This window comes from Squalius cephalus (assembly GCF_949319135.1).
Source record: "Squalius cephalus genome assembly, chromosome: 10".
Classification (NCBI taxonomy): domain Eukaryota; kingdom Metazoa; phylum Chordata; class Actinopteri; order Cypriniformes; family Leuciscidae; genus Squalius; species Squalius cephalus.
Window position 1 is genome coordinate 18,041,719 of NC_137131.1, and position 16,479 is coordinate 18,058,197.

Consider the following 16,479-nt stretch of genomic DNA (forward strand, 5'->3'; position numbering starts at 1 on the left):
TTTATGTTGTTATCCCATATCCCAAGTCATTTTAAGTATGAAAATTATAAAAATATGGCTAACCAAACTATATTTTAATACACAATAATAGACTACAATCAATACTCATACTTATTTAACAGTCAAATGCTTTTTTTTTTTGTCAGCCATTATAGTTTTACTTCAAATAAAGCATTGTAAACCATGGTAGCCACAAATTAATCATTTTGCTACACTAACCATAGTTAAACCATGGTATTTGTAGTAAAACTGGTTATACAAATGGTAATCAATTTTCCTTCAATCAATCAATCTTTTAATCTAACAAGATCAGTTTTGAGCACATAATGTTTGTAAAAGTTATTTTAATGTTGTTGAACAAAAAAGGGTTCAAGTGACTGTAGTCCCACCCATCGTCGTTTGATAGAGTTGTTTTTCAAGTCTTGACTGTTTTTGCCCTAAACTTGTCAGTTCCGAATCATTGGAGCCACCCATTCATCTGAATCATCGGCTTTCCCAAAGAAACATGCACACACAATGAGTAAGATCTGCTTTGACATGTTTGACAAGTAAGCAGGGATATGCAAAACACATCAAGTTTCCTTCAAATGTTGAATAACTGATTTAATAATGGAGAATAATAAAAAGCTTACTGAGGCACCAGTGAACTTCCTCAAAAACAGGGACAAAAAAGAACAAAAAGTTCTGTTCAACACAGGAACATAATGAGTAGAAAGTTGAAGTTTATCTCACTGACAGATACAGTGATACAGTTCCTTTTTTTCCTGACCACATTTGAGGTTTCCTCTGTATCCCAATTTAAAACTATCTTCACAACTAATTCTAAATAGCTTTTGACAGTTTATCAGATTAAAACAATCGCATACAGACAGACGGAGGCCGTAGGCTACGTTGCTCACATTTATGTAATTCATTTCCAGTGAAAAATGAGACACTGTGGAGACTATAGTAATCTTCAGTAGCCTACGTTTTAACACACCACACCTCTGAGGAATAATGCTTATGTTTTCTGTGGAACTCATACTGTACATGCTCCTGCATGCCTGTCATATGACCTCCCATGATCGTGTTTATTCTTTAATAATCAAAATACAGATATGATAACTGATCTTCATAGATATAAACAGAATCGCATACGTTTGCAAATCAACAATTACTCTGATCCCTAAATAAATATATTTATTTGTAGGCTTGGGGCAATCTTTTTGTACAATACTTCCCCCTACAGGGACAAAGAGGAAGCTACCACAATATCTTTCTTTTTTCTTTTTTCTTTTTTTTTTACAATAATGCAGGTGTCAATTTGACAGCTAACAGAATATTTGAAACAAGAACATACATAACTTATACGACAACTGAACGGACTAACAATAAATGAACAGGTAAACAGACTCAAAAACTATTACATCAATGTGAAATGCCTCCTGTTCGAAAGCAGCACTTTGACCTCCTTTACAACTTATGCCAGACAAAAATAATAATAATAATAATAATAATAATAATAAATGTTTCAAAATTGGAATCCTAATAAGAATAATGAACCTAATAAAAAATGGGTCAATATGTGATGTCTATTGGCTACAAAGGCAAAACACATTAGCAATAGATTTGGTCAATTATAACTATTTAATTGGTCAACACTAAGATTAAAAAAGAAGCATGAAAAATGATATGAAGCCATGATACAAAATGTATAGGCAAAAGAAAAATATTTAAGATGTCAAATAACTGGAAATAAACAGGCCAAATTGGAAAGCTCAAAAATGGCAGAATATTTAACCACTATGACCACTAAGATAATTACAGACTGCGTGAACATAATCTTGGTATAGAAACAAGCCAATTCAAACTGACGACCAAAGCAAGGCAGGTCATGTTCTGACTGAACACAAAATGAATCAAAAAAAAAAAAAAAAAAAAAAAAAACTCCTCGACCTCATGTCCTTTCCCAACTTGGCAGGTCATAGCAGAGATTTTCAAGTCTTATCAAGAAAAGGACGACAGTGCGACAAAAACCTCAGACCGACAGTAACATTTGCACAAAATGCTTAAGAAACTTTTGTGTAGCCTATACAATAATGTATATTTTATAATACAATATTTTATAATAGCCTACAATATTTTGATGCTCAAAATAACTGAAATGCCCACACAATCAAGGAAAATCTTAAACCTCCTAGTTATTTTCCCAATTCAAAAGGCTTAATTAAAGGAATTAAGTAATGTTTCATTAAAAAGGTGTGAGGGTGCGGTTTAGTGTAAAGTTAGAAATAGCAATGGTTTGCACAAAAAGGTCTTCAAGATAATACCAGCATGCTATGTTTGTCATATTAATAAAAATACCTTGAATTAAAATGAATAAATAAAAAGTGAGGAAAGAAGCGACTTAATGTGCAACTGTTGTAGAATAAATTAGAAATGTTTAAGCTAAATATAGGCTATAGAAGATTTACAAATGATAGTCACATTCCTAAATTATGAATTTCTAAGGCCTGGTTTCACAGACATGGCTTAGATTAAGCCAGGATTAGGCCTTCAATTAGGTTATTTAAGTAGCTTTTATAAACATGCCTAAGAAAACAAACAAACTGGTGTGCATCTTGAGACAAAACAATGGCACTGACATAAGTTAAGATTTGTCAGTGAAAGTTAATTTCTTAAAACAGATGTAGCCTATTATATGGGATAGGCGTAAGCCTTGTCTGTGAAACCGGGGGAAAACATTTTATTTATTTCATAGCATCTATGTGTGTACACACAGCCATGTATAGCTCAGAGGGAGAGAAAAACTACGATTCCCAGCAGTCTTTGGGCTTTAAAGGAGATTGTCACGCATGCGCGGAACACAATTCCTCTCTCTTAGTCAAAGTAGTGGGGTTGCACAGGGAGTCTCCTCTGCAGACCATTAACCGTAAACATTCACGCGAAAGACCGATTGTCTGCGCTTATGGATGGACGAGAATATAGATTATAAACGTTATAAACCCTACAGCGGGCCAGTCTGGTACACGGGGATGATTTAGAGAGGCGTGTATTGGGAACAAGCTGTTCCATTGGTGGGTGACTGTTCAAGAAGGAGAGAAAGAGGAAAAATCTGTGAACCCCGAGCTGGAGGTATATCTAGTTGGACATGGCACACCTTCATAACATGCGGAACCAGGTAATCCAGAGAGATGAAGATGACACCTGAATACCTCCTTGCATTTCTTTCATACGAAGACTTACTGTTTTTTTAGGATGATGATTAACTTTACATTAGTTGTCTTTGTACTGTACTGTACTAATATACTATAATATAGTAGGTAGCTTTGTAATTAAATTGGTTAGTTTTACTCAGCATTTATGTGAATATATTACTGTAATGTAAAGTATGCCTAAAGTACACTAAAGTGTTTGTGATGCTTAGGATGTTCCTCTTGAAAAAAGTATAGGCTACACGTTTTGGCCAATACAACATATATTCTAATTTGCTGATTTATTATCAATGTTTGAAAGAGTTGTGCTGCTTAGCCTACATTTTTTTTTTATAACGTGATACTTCTTTCCAGGATTCTTTGATGAATAAAAAGTTTAAAAAAAAAGAAAAGAAAAAAAAGAACAGCATTTATTTAAAATAGAAGTTCAATGGTTTGGGGGTAATTTCAGTATTTATTTATTTTCCTTTCTTTTATTTTGAAAGAAATTAATATTTTTATTCAGCAAGGATGTGTTAAATTGATAAAAAAGATTTATATTGTTAGAAAATATTTCTATTTTGAATAAATGCTGTTCTTTTTAACTCTTTATTCATCATTGAATCCTGAAATATCACAGGTTCCGAAGACATTTTCTTATATTCTATATATATTCTAATATTCCAACTGATAATAAATCAGCATATTCTAATGATTTCTGAAGAATCATCACGTGACACTGAAAAATTCCGCTTTGCATCAGAGAAATAAATTATATCTTAAAGTATATTAAAATAGAAAACCAATATTATAAATTGTAATAATATTTCACAATATTACTTTTTTTTCCTGTATTTTTGATCAAATAAATGCAGGCTTGATGAGACATCTTTCAAAAAAAAAAAAAAAAAAAATTTTGATTTAAGAAAAATAAACCAAGACTTGGCGTATTTAATATATAATAATATTTTTAAATGATTAACTAATCACTAAAAGCTAATGTTTAACTAATAATAGTAGTTACTAATAATAGCTAATATTTAGCTGTCCACATTTTGCACACAACCCTGTTACCACATGATATTCTGAAACATTGTAACACCCAATAAATTAGATAATCATTTTCTACATTTATACACAAATTGTAGTGTGAACTGCACTTAACAAGCTTTTTTAATATAGGTTTATCACTAACTACAAACCAACATTTTATCCTAAACTAGCTGGGACCTTCTGAGAAACATCATAACCCTATTACCCATTCACAAATTTGTTTTAATGCCCATTTCATTTTGACATTGATTTAACATTAATTGCAAGAAAATTGCTAAATTAAAGCTGTATTTAGGTGTCTCATGTGTAACAGGGCTGCTAAAATGGCAAAGTCCATGGAAAATGAACATGAAATTCAGTCTGAAGATCAACATTTATTTACACTGAACATCCTTCATCACATCTATTATATTGTATTGAGAATCTTTACATAACACTTTTTGACACCACCATAATATAGATGAATAGAGGAAAAAGTGTAAAAATGTTATATTACATATTAGACAATGTGGGTATTTTGTATAGATTCAGATGATAATGGATGCCATCTATTCATGATGTAGTTAACGTGTTTATGTTTTGTAGCCAGTGCGCATGTTTTGTAGGTCAATATGATAATTGCAGTGCATCATGTGTTTTGATGAGTAACTTAACGAAAGTGGCACACCCACAGATAACGCAGGTGTACTTGGCAGAATAATTAAGAATTTTTAGAAAGCATATCCTGCTTATCTCATATTATGGGTGGTACTAACAAGGAATAGTAAAAGTTCGTGTTTTAAAAAGGGTCAATATGAGTGTGATGAATGCGGAAATCAGATGTTGAGCTGATACCAAGAGGAGTTTTTATCTCCTGAACTTTGAGTCATGTTAAGTGATTGTTTTGTTTTGATAAAACGGTGTCACTTCCAGATGGATTGTCAGTACAAGTCATCTTTATCCCATACTGAACGAGGAAGCAGAGGCTCGGAGTTTTCCTAGAAAATGAAAAAAGTGCTTAAAAAACTACATGTGATTTCTAGCAGTTCCCTCGATAGATTCCCATCATCTCCGGACCTTCAGCAGTGGAGCGATGACTGGGTAGATCTTCCTGCATTTGTTAATCTGTTGCTTGATAAAAGGACAACTTCTAGAGTCCGTCACCTGTGTAAAGAAAATACACCATGCTGGATCTTGCCATAGATAGCTGGTAAGAATTTTGAAAATCGTTCTTGTTTAAATCATTTGTTTTCTCCCTTCAGAATCCGCGTTTGAATCCTGAGGAATACTTCACCAAATTGGAGCGAATTGGTAAAGGCTCATTTGGAGAGGTCTACAAGGGAATAAACAACCGCACAAAAGAGGTGGTGGCCATTAAGATTATTGACTTGGAAGAGGCCGAGGATGAGATTGAAGACATCCAGCAGGAGATCACAGTTCTCAGCCAGTGTGACAGCCCTTATGTCACCAAATACTACGGCTCCTATCTGACGGTTTGTGGACATTTCCTTCTTTCAGACACGGCTTTTAAAACATCACAATGTATTTCAGTATTTTTAAAGGAATAGTTCGCCCAAATGCCACCCTTCAAAAACATATGACTTCCTCGTAACACTTTACAATGCCATTATTTTAGTTCATGCATTAGGTATCACAAACTAACAATAAACAATACATTAAGATGCTATAAATGTTAATAAAAATGTAACATTTAAAAAGTTTAAAGGAGAACTCCGGTCAATTTTAACATTGAGCTAATTTTTTTGTAAATTTGGAGTGCTGTCAGTACAGAGAACAACGACAAAAATCGGTGTTGCCTACACCGTGTTATCCTCTTTTTAAAATTTGCACCCTGTTGACTTCAATGGGGCAAGTTTTAAACCTGCTTTTAGCCTCTTAACATCCTTGATGTGTCATTACAAGTGCACAGGTCATGTTGAGAGATTCCTTCAGAGTGAACGCGAGTGAATCTGACTGCAGTAGATGTGAAAGAAATGGATAAAAATGATGTTATTTCAGCCAGTGCACATACCTGTATTTACATCCTGTTTTCGGCTGAAGTCCACAGTAGTCGATTGTCGAGTTCACGCGCATAGGTTTAGTACGTACGATCATGCGCCCGAACTCGACAATCGACTACTGTGGACTTCAGCCGAAAACAGGATGTAAATACAGGTATGAGCGCTGGCTGAAATAACATCACTTTTATTAATATCTTTCACATCTACTGCAGTCAGATTCACTCGTGTTCACTCTAAAGGAATCACTCACATGGCTGGGCACTTGTAATGACACATCAAAGATGTTAAGAGGCTAAAAGCAGGTTTAAAACTTGCCCCATTGAAAATTTTAAAAAGAGGATAACACTGTGTAGGCAACACCGATTTTTGTCGTTGTTCTCTGTACTGACAGCACTCCAAATTTACAAAAAAATGTAGTTCTCCTTTAAGCCATATAATTAACATTAGTTCCTGTATTCTGAACAAACTTGAATAAACAATGTTCATTATTGGTTCCTAATACCTTACTGTAGGTACAGTGGTGGCCAAATGTGATGTCTGGCCTAGGATAATCTCCTTTAAATATTATTAAGAATTTGTAAACATCTTGCGTAGTTGTGCTTGGAGTCAGGAGCCAATCATTTTATTTGTGATAATACAATGGGACATTCCAAATTGTGCGGACATAATTTTTGGCCAGACTCTCATACAAAGAAATTATGAACACATGCAAGTCAAGTCAAGTCACCTTTATTTATATAGCGTTTTTTACAATACAGATTATTTCAAAGCAGCTTTACAGAGATAACAGGATAATAATGCAACAAAGTTTGTTTCAGCTGAACAGAAAAAAGTGTCATAGTCCAGCTTAAGTCATTTCAGGGATGGTTCATTTCTGTTGTAAAATTAAGTTCATAAATCTATACAGCCACTCTGGAGAAAACAGTGATGTCATCGTCCAGCTCAGTTCTCATATAATGGTGTCACTGCAGTCAGATCAATAATATTGTTGAATATTAGGTGTCCCCAACTAAGCAAGCCAAAAGCCAAGGCGACAGTGGCAAGGAACCAAAACTTGGGAACCTTGGGAGAAACCAGGCCCAGTCAGGGCCAGTTCTCCTCTGGCCAACGAACAAACAGTGTATGATTATGATGATTCAGGCAGCATTACAGGTCAGAAGTCAGATTGGGTCGGAACATTCAGAATTATGTATGCTTTTTTTCCTGTGCGGTTTTTGTTTTTCTATGCATTTATTTTTCACATAGTAAAATAAATCCTGTAGCAGTAGTTTGCATTTTTTTTGCCAAATAATTTTGTTTTATTATTACGGAGCTCCAAAAGGGATATGGCGATGGAAAATGATATATCAGTGCTTTTGCGTTCTCTCGCTAATATTTGTGAGCAAATAGAAATGAACTAAATTAATGCAAATGTAGAAATTATCTAGCAAACGCAAAGTTTCTCAGGGGATCGCACATTTTTTTAGAGGCCGCAAAAGTTTTGTGAGCAAAAGTTTCTCAGAGGAATGCAAATGTTTTGCGAGTATATGTTAAAGTTTTGAAATATATTTGTTCCTCCCATCTCATGTTTTTTTCCACCATCATGTCCTTTTAGGGAACTATGGTTAGGGGTTAAATTCCTTAACCAAGTTTAGTTTTAAAACATTAAACATTTTTTAAATATCTTCCTCATATTTTGATGGTTTGATCAAACTTCATTAAAAACAAATATCCCCTTGGACATGACTTCAAAGTGTCAAAGTGTCCCCAACGTTCCTCCATGGAACACAAAACAAGGTATTTTGCAGAATGTCGAAGCTGTTCTTTTCCATACGACAGTGACCAGTGTTTCTCAAACCAGTGTTGTTATCATAAACGAAAAACGAATAAAAATAGTTTTCTGTAATTGAAATAAAGCTGAAATAAATTAAAATATAAATATTAGATTTATATTGAACTAATATAATATAAAAAGAACTCATTAGAAATACTAACTGAAATAAGTTTACATTAAAGTACTAAAACGGAAATAAAAATGAATGAAAGCTAAGCTATATATATGTATATGAAAACCACTCATCAAAATGAAAAAATCTAAAATAAAAGCTAAGTTAAAATATTAATAAATAATATAATAGTATATAAATAATACTAAAATAAGTCTCCAGCTCCAAAAAGGGCGAAAGTGCTTCATAAATGTGGTCATGCTTTGATGAACTATTCCTTTTAGAGATGATCAAATATCTGTTGATTTTCATATGGTAATTTAATTGACTGCTTTATTGTGTTTCTCAGGGCTCTAAACTATGGATCATCATGGAATATTTGGGAGGTGGATCGGCGCTGGACTTGGTGAGTTAGTATTTTTTTAACCATGTTTGTGAGTTCTTTACAGTGAGGCATAACTTCAGAAAATGACTTCTGGACAAGAAAACCCCCTCAAAGGCACTGGAAATGTCACTATATTTAACATCCTCTAATGTGTGTTTGAACAGTTGAGGCCGGGACCTCTGGAAGAGGCATATATTGCCACCATCATCAGAGAAATACTGAAAGGACTTGACTACCTCCACTCAGAGAGGAAGATTCACAGAGATATCAAAGGTCAGTATCTAAAACTGGCCTCTGTTTGATTGATTTTAGTCCTGTGAAGTGTCCCTATATGGATAACCCTTCTACTTTTTGGCTACAGCGGCCAATGTGTTACTGTCTGAACATGGAGAAGTCAAACTGGCAGACTTTGGAGTGGCCGGCCAGTTAACGGACACACAAATTAAGAGAAACACATTTGTAGGAACTCCATTTTGGATGGCACCAGAGGTCATCAAACAGTCTGCGTATGACTTCAAGGTACAAGCACTTCCTTGTCTCGTTTGCCATTTAGCTAACAGGTATCATGTTCAAGTCCTCCACGTGAACATCTGTTAACTAGTGAAGACTGCACGATGAAAATAAGCTCAATGAAATATTCAGAGACAGACAGATGGCACAAGTACTAACCCCCATTTTTTTTTGTCTTCCCTATGTTTTAGGCTGACATCTGGTCATTGGGTATCACAGCCATCGAGCTGGCTAAAGGAGAGCCACCAAACTCAGAACTTCACCCCATGAGAGTCCTGTTCCTCATCCCTAAAAGTAACCCGCCCACACTGGACGGGTCCTACAGCAGAGCCTTTAAGGACTTTGTTGAATCTTGTCTCAATAAAGAGCCACGATTTGTTAGTAGCTCTCTTTTTAATACCTTTATAATAAAAACAATTCTATTAAGAGATGCGTAATATATTGGTTCTATATCACTTATCAGCCAGTATTTTTTTTAAATATTGATTTTATTTTGTATAGATTTTTATAGATTTAATTTAACAGTATCTGATATTAAATATGTGTAAAATTAGATTATCTAATTACAGTTAGCCTTTAAAAATACAAATAATTTAATAGCACTATTAAATGTTTTTTGCAATCTCAAAATAAATATGACATTTTTCACTTGTAACATTTAAAATGATTGACCAAATTGGAGGCTAAACCACCACTACCTGGTAATAAATGGCATTTATTGGTTAATGCCATAACACAAAAATAATTATCGACTTATTGTATTGGCTGGAATTGTATTATCGCTAATTCTTTTAATACTGGCAGTGATGCCATTATGTTTTAGTGTAAACAGGCTTTAATTAAACTTTAAAACCTAAGGGAAACTGCTTTTAATTTTTGTAATATGATGTTTGCATATGACAGAGACCAACAGCCAAAGAGCTGCTGAAACACAAGTTCATCACCCGCTACACCAAGAAAACCTCATACCTGGCAGAGCTCATTGATCGATACCGCCGCTGGAAGTCAGAGGGACACGGGGACGAATCGAGCTCTGACGACTCTGACATGTACGTGTCCGGTCCACATTCCAGGATGAGCGATACCTGTGATATCTGTGTACAGTATGTTTACTTTGTGTTTGTTTTTCACTCAGGGACGGGGAAGGGGATGACAGGGACCAGTGTCCCATGTGGACTTTCCCCACCGTGCGGCCCAGTTCCATGAACAAGTTACAGAGAGGCTTCAATCATTTAGACAATAAGGTAAATGTCTTTTAAAGTTTTTACACTGCGACGGCAACACAAAAGCTGCATCTATAGACGACATAAATGAGGTGTTAAAACAGAATTTTTAGTGTCTCAGAGGCAGCATACATTTACACAGGAATCACAATTGCGGGTAATGATGAATCGAACAGAACTAAACTTGCATCAGAGCTGCTTCTGATACTAGGGGTGAAATGGGACAGATCTAGCAATGTTAAATATGACTTTTATGCTACTTTAGATATTTGCATAGAATTCAGAAGCAGCTCAAAGCCTCCTTTAAAAATGTAGTTAGTATGTTTTTTAGACAAAGAAATGAAGCGTGGTATACATGATTTTAAACATTTTTAGCTTAAAATCATGTAGAACCGTATAGTCGTCTCATGGGGGCTGCCATTTTGTGATCACATGATTAGCTGAATTAGCTGAGTGCAACAGTGCCCCCTTTTTTTCAAAATATTCCGGAAGTATATTTTTCATTCATTTTTCCCATAGGGATTTTGAAACAGTCTTTGTTATAAGCCATGAACTAAGAGGTGACTACAAACTTTAATTTGAAGCAAATATTTTTTAGAAAATGGGACAAAAAGACAAAGGTACAAGACTGTGTACTTAATGAGGGAAAGAACTACAATCCCATGAAGCACTGTGAACAGCATAAACGAATTAAAAATGGAGAAATATAAAACATATATGGATTATATGTATAGCAACAATTTTAAGTTTATTGAAAAATATGCATATATATATATAGCCTACAGTTCAGTATTTTGAGAGCGTAGGGAAATCAACTTTATTATGTCATTCGCAGCGCTTCATGGGAGTGGGTGGAGCTAAAGAGCTTTTTGGAGCGTGTTGCTTTTTTCGACTCTCTGATTGGTGTAATTTTCTGTACAGCATCATGGGTAATGTAGTTTTTCCACAGAATTCCACTGTTAAACATGATTATTAAAAAAAAAAAAAAATGAAATAATGCCGGCTTCAGCAGAAGAAAATACCATGGATTAACAACTTTGTATCTCACAGTAGGTTTGCCTTATGGAGAAAATGAATGGAGCTTGTACTTCCGGAACCCAACTGTAGTACTCTATAGTCGATTAAAGTAGGATACTTTTTTAGGAGACAGCTATATGCCTATCTATATATATATCTATATCTATCTATCTGTCTGTCTGTCTGTCTGTCTGTCTGTCTATCTATCTATCTATCTATCTATCTATCTATCTATCTATCTATCTATCTATCTATCTATCTATCTATCTATCTATCTATATGCATTATGCAAATTGTACTAAGTTCAGCTTACCCATGTCATTTATTCAAAGTGATCCATCAGGTATCACAGAACTCGTTTTTTATAACAGACATCAGACGCTATGAAGAGGCAGCCGAAGTCACCATCTCTGACAACATTCATCTCACCCATCTTCAGAGAGGTAAAGCATTCAAAAATGTATGTTTATGTCAGCGAGCCTCCATCACGGGCGCACCTGTGCTTTAACGTCGCGTCTCGACACGTGGATTAGCAGACTGTTATGTTCTGAATGCAGCTGAAGGAGAAGCGGCGTGTTAGCGGGAACGGCGTATGCGCCCTGGAAGAGCTGGAAAACGCCTTCAGCCTCGCTGAGGAGTCCAGCCCTGGAATCTCTGACCGTTTACTCAATCACGTCATGGAGAGAGTGTGCAGGTAAACAGGCCTTACATTTATCAGACAGTCTCATCCACACAGTATTTAATTGTATTTGATGTAATTTTCTGCTTATGCCAGTTTTTCAGGTCATACAGACTCTTTGCTATAAGATTTTGTACTGCACTGTGGCACTTGCATGCAGCACTGAATCACCCGCAGGAGTGAACTTTGAGACTTCCTGTGCCTCAACCCTGCAGGTTCACGCTCAACGGAAACAGCATGCCTTCGAAACGATGAGGTCCATCGGACTGCTGGCCAGCTCCACGGAAAGACTATCATGATGGCTCACCTGCTCCTTCTGCTGAAGACCACCAGGCTTTCCATTACTGCTTGTATGAGGAGATGTTTTTACAGTTTCCTTTATAGAATTTTGAAATGTCTAAATGAAATGTAAAATATGAAATGACAAGTCAAGTTTATGTGCGTTCCATTAAATGACTAAGTACATTTAACTATAAACATACTAGTGTAAGAAGAAAACTGTGCTCAATTTCTTACTTTTGCATAAATCACTGTAGGAAATGCAGGAAAGGGCTTAAAGGCATAGTTCACCCAAAAAATTTTATTCTTTAAATTCATTAATTTTTTTTTCAATGAAACTTGAAAGATTACTGTCCTTCCACTGAAAGTCCATTCCACCAAAACTTTGACGCTCTAAAATAATCAAATATATTGTAAGATTAATCTATATGAATCAAACGGTTTTATGGTGAACATTTTATGATGAACAGATTTAATTTAGCGTTTTATTCACAAACATTGATCAAAGAGCATATACTTTGTTTGTTTATCATATTCGATGTGCTCTATGTTTGTGAGTCGATCAGTTTTTAAATATGAAAATAAAAGCCTAAATTAAATCTGTTCATATAAAATGAACTTGAACTGACTTGGATTAAACCACTTGATACCAAATTAAATATATTCATCATATAAAGCAGTGTTATTTTAGTATTTGTATAATATAAATCATTGTATTTATTAATATTTTGAACTAGCTATTATTTTTTTATATTTTCAGTTTTCAATAAAGTCTTAATTTAGTTGTTTTTGTCATTTTTATTAGTTTATTTGATTTATCTTTAAATAATTAATTAATATTTTAATTAAGTTTTAGCTTTAGTAAATTTAGTACTTAAACTCATTTTATTTCAGTTTATTTGCCAAAGCAACATTTCTAATTTTAGTTTAAGTTTGTCATCTAATATTTTATTTTAATTGAAATATAGCTGAATTCATGATAAAAAATATATAAAATAGTTTTACTAAATAAATTTATGTAACACTGATAAGTGATCATGTCTCATCAGAAGACTTGGAATAAACCGTTCGATTCTTATGTATTATTTTACAATGTTTATTAACTTTTTGAAGTGGAAGTTTTGCTGTAATGTTCTTTCAATGGAGGGACAGAAATCTCTCAGGTTTCATTAAAACTATCTTCATTTATGTTTCAGAGATCAACAAAAGTCATCTCATACAGGGTACTTGACAGAATTTTTAGGTTATTTTTAGGTGAACAAATGTTTAAATGGGACAAAATGAAGAGAAGAAAATGTTTACACATTTCAGTTTTATTTGATATCCCTCAATGTCATAACATGGAACGTACTACATGCGGTGTGTACAGGAGCAACGCCTCGGCAACATGCTACACAAAATAAATAGTAAAGTCAAGAGAGTTAAATATTAAAGTCAGAGAGAAGCGAATTCGTAAAAACTCTGTTTAGTGCCTCTCTGAATGAGACCGGAAACTGAGGACTTTGAGTAAACTCCCTTTTCTCGTCCTTTGCAATCCGGGATCAAAAAACAAAGAAACTTTCATTCATCCCTCTTATTGCCAGATACAGAAAACGAGGAAGAAAATGATTCCAGTCCTTGCATAAAATGTACAAATGGGTGAAGACCATGAGCCCACAGTGCATTACTGAATTAAGAGGGATGTGAAACACATCAGACTAGCTGAGCTCAAGTCGAGATGATAGCTGCTTACAGTATATTGTTGAGTACACAAAGCAACACTGCTTATTGTGTGGCCGACTAACTTTGGCCAACCTTTTCAGGCTTACGCAAAAAAATACAAATTCAGGTCTTTGGTTGGACCCTGTACAGCATGTTGAACGGACAAAGCCAAAAGCCTTATAAATACAATCAATAATCCAAAAAGAGCAAGAAAAAAAAGTCTCCCAAATCAGATATCGTACAGATCTGTCTTCGTAAAGTGAAGCCGATAAGTAAACGTAACACTGTGGAACTCTTCTTCATCATGCTATTAAAATAACAAATAACTCAACTGGTCTTGATGATAACACATACACATATACATATATATATGTATTAGTAAGTTATGCCTCGCAAAAAATATTGGTAGTAAAAAAAAAAAAAGTCTGCTTGTTGATTGATGGATCATAGGGAAAGAACTTGTAAATTAATTATTAATATACTTAAAAGAAAGAAAGAAAAAAAAAATCACATATACAGTATAATAAAAAGGGAACAGGCAGTTTTAGGCTGCTGATACTAACTTAAATTTTAGCATTTAGAGTCTGACCGAAAACATCTTGACTTGCGATTTTGTTTTTAACTTCAGCTTTGACTTCCCCAGAACCATTTCCTCTTCCCTGTGTGTAAATGGCAGAAAGCGAAAGAAAAGTGCAATATTACACTGTGGATGACCCAATTTCCCCTTATGGGGGTCAGTTTAAAACTGTTATCCATCAAGTATCCAAAAATCAAAACTAGTAACATTTGTGAATACATCATTTAAAACATTACATTTAGTTTGGTTAGCGAATGTTTTTTGGTCAGTCTTCACTTTAAAATAAATAGCCGATTAGTTTTCAGATTTAAACTAAATCAACCGATCAGAACAACCGATCAAAATCCCCTAAATAGTAACAGTCGCACAATAATGACCTTCAAGACATGCTTTGACCTATGCTGAAAGAGGACAAGCCAATACGCGATGCAATGCTACAGCTGCCTCATCGTCAAAATAATATAGTCCTCTCTCTGATTCCTTCCTGTACCAACATCACAACCTCAGCCATTCAAAGAGATCATACCTGTAAACATGCTCTCTGACCATCATTACATCAGTGAGACACATTTTATCCTTCATCTCACTTACTGCACCAGCTAGACGTAATACAAACCCTCTGTTTGTCAACACTCCCCTCAGTAGTATTCAGTCATGTTGTCCCAGGACAAACAATTCAAATCATTCCTCTGTTCCTGTGGGACAAGATTTCTACTGAATAACTGGCATAACAAAAGTCCGTTCTGACAAGAATATTAAATATCGTCCTAAATGACAGATTCATAGCAAAGACCTTAAAAACCTGAATACGGCAATAATAATTGAAACCTTCGCAAAATCAATATCAAACATAACTTAATTCAGTCTAATGTGGTTCTAGAAGAGCAAGATGCCCACTTTATGTTTCATTAAGGAGAACACCAGATAAAAAGAAAGAAACGTTGGAAGAGAATTACAGAGCGCGGAAACTTTCCTCCAAGGTTTCAATAAGCTGCTCGAACTCCCGAGATGCAGAGAGCGAACAGTCCAGAGTCAAGAAACAAGTTATTATGATGATGATGATGATGCACCTCTCAGAGCCACAAATCAGAAAAGATCAAACGATGGTGCGTTTGGTCCTGGCAGACAGTGGGCCCAGCCCTCAGCTCCAGGACATCAGTCTGACACACTCAGCTCCCCCCGTTCATCTCTGCAGGGCCTTTGGGTACGAGAAGACTCATGCGTCCCGTGGAGCTCGCTGCACTTTTGATCACCTCCATCCATCTGCAACACATCACAGCATGTTTCAGCACATCAAACATTCCTTCAAAATAGTGTTCATTTCGTTAACAAAATCTACGTTTGATGATGACCTTTTTTTCCATGACTAAGACGAGACGATAACGAGACAACACCAACGTCATTAAACGAAAACTCTGACTATATCAACATGCTATTTCATTGACGAGAAAAGACGAAACTAAAGCCTCTCTTTGTTTATGTCGAAAAAAGAGACGACAAAGCCGCTGTGAGTTTTCATGCTTGTGGTTGGCAGATATTAAGCAGAAAATATTAAGCAGCACAAATGGTTTCAAATTTGATTATAGTAAGAAATGTTTCTTGAGCACCAAATCAGCTATAAATAGATTTGTGAAGATCATGTGACACTGAAAACTGGAGTAATGATGCTGATTTTGTTGTTGTTGCAGAAATCATTTATCTTGAATTGTAATACTAATTTACAGTATTACTGTTTTTACTGATCAAATAAAATGCAGCTTTGATGAGCATAAGAGACTTCTTTCAAAAACACACAAAAAAATCTGACCGACCCCAAACTTTTGAACGACAGTGCACATTAATTCTACGAATTATCAAATTATACAGAGAAATCAATTGACAGCCCTAAAATTAATAAAAAATAAAAAGATTATATATATATATATATATATATATATATATATATATATATATATAT

At 34.8% G+C, this 16,479-nt stretch overlaps 2 protein-coding genes across 7 annotated transcripts in view; one reads left to right on the plus strand and one right to left on the minus strand.

Annotated features, from left to right (window-relative positions):
• The first annotated feature begins 2,843 nt into the window (after window positions 1–2,843).
• On the plus strand, window positions 2,844–12,630 carry stk25a (serine/threonine kinase 25a). Of its 4 annotated transcripts, none has more exons than XM_079882867.1 (12): window positions 2,846–3,160; window positions 5,139–5,306; window positions 5,468–5,698; window positions 8,501–8,557; window positions 8,701–8,809; window positions 8,898–9,055; window positions 9,238–9,423; window positions 9,950–10,095; window positions 10,182–10,290; window positions 11,658–11,729; window positions 11,844–11,980; window positions 12,062–12,630. In XM_079882867.1, exons 2-12 carry the CDS (start codon window positions 5,211–5,213, stop codon window positions 12,090–12,092), a joined length of 1,332 nt encoding a protein of 443 aa, XP_079738993.1. In that variant the 5' UTR covers window positions 2,846–3,160; window positions 5,139–5,210; the 3' UTR covers window positions 12,093–12,630. The 4 variants fall into 4 exon arrangements, with proteins under 4 accessions (XP_079738994.1, XP_079738993.1, XP_079738995.1 ...); XM_079882866.1 differs by having other exon boundaries at window positions 2,853–3,160; window positions 12,181–12,629; XM_079882868.1 differs by lacking the exon at window positions 5,139–5,306 and having other exon boundaries at window positions 2,844–3,160; window positions 12,181–12,628.
• A 1,156-nt stretch (window positions 12,631–13,786) lies between these two features.
• The window catches only part of farp2 (FERM, RhoGEF and pleckstrin domain protein 2), a 50,877-nt gene continuing 48,184 nt past the window's right edge, over window positions 13,787–16,479 (minus strand). For all 3 annotated transcript variants that reach the window (XM_079884268.1, XM_079884266.1, XM_079884267.1), the window contains one exon: window positions 13,787–15,785. In XM_079884268.1, coding sequence (XP_079740394.1) covers window positions 15,692–15,785 — 94 coding nt within the window. In that variant the 3' untranslated portion in view covers window positions 13,787–15,691. The remainder of the gene's footprint in view (window positions 15,786–16,479) is intronic.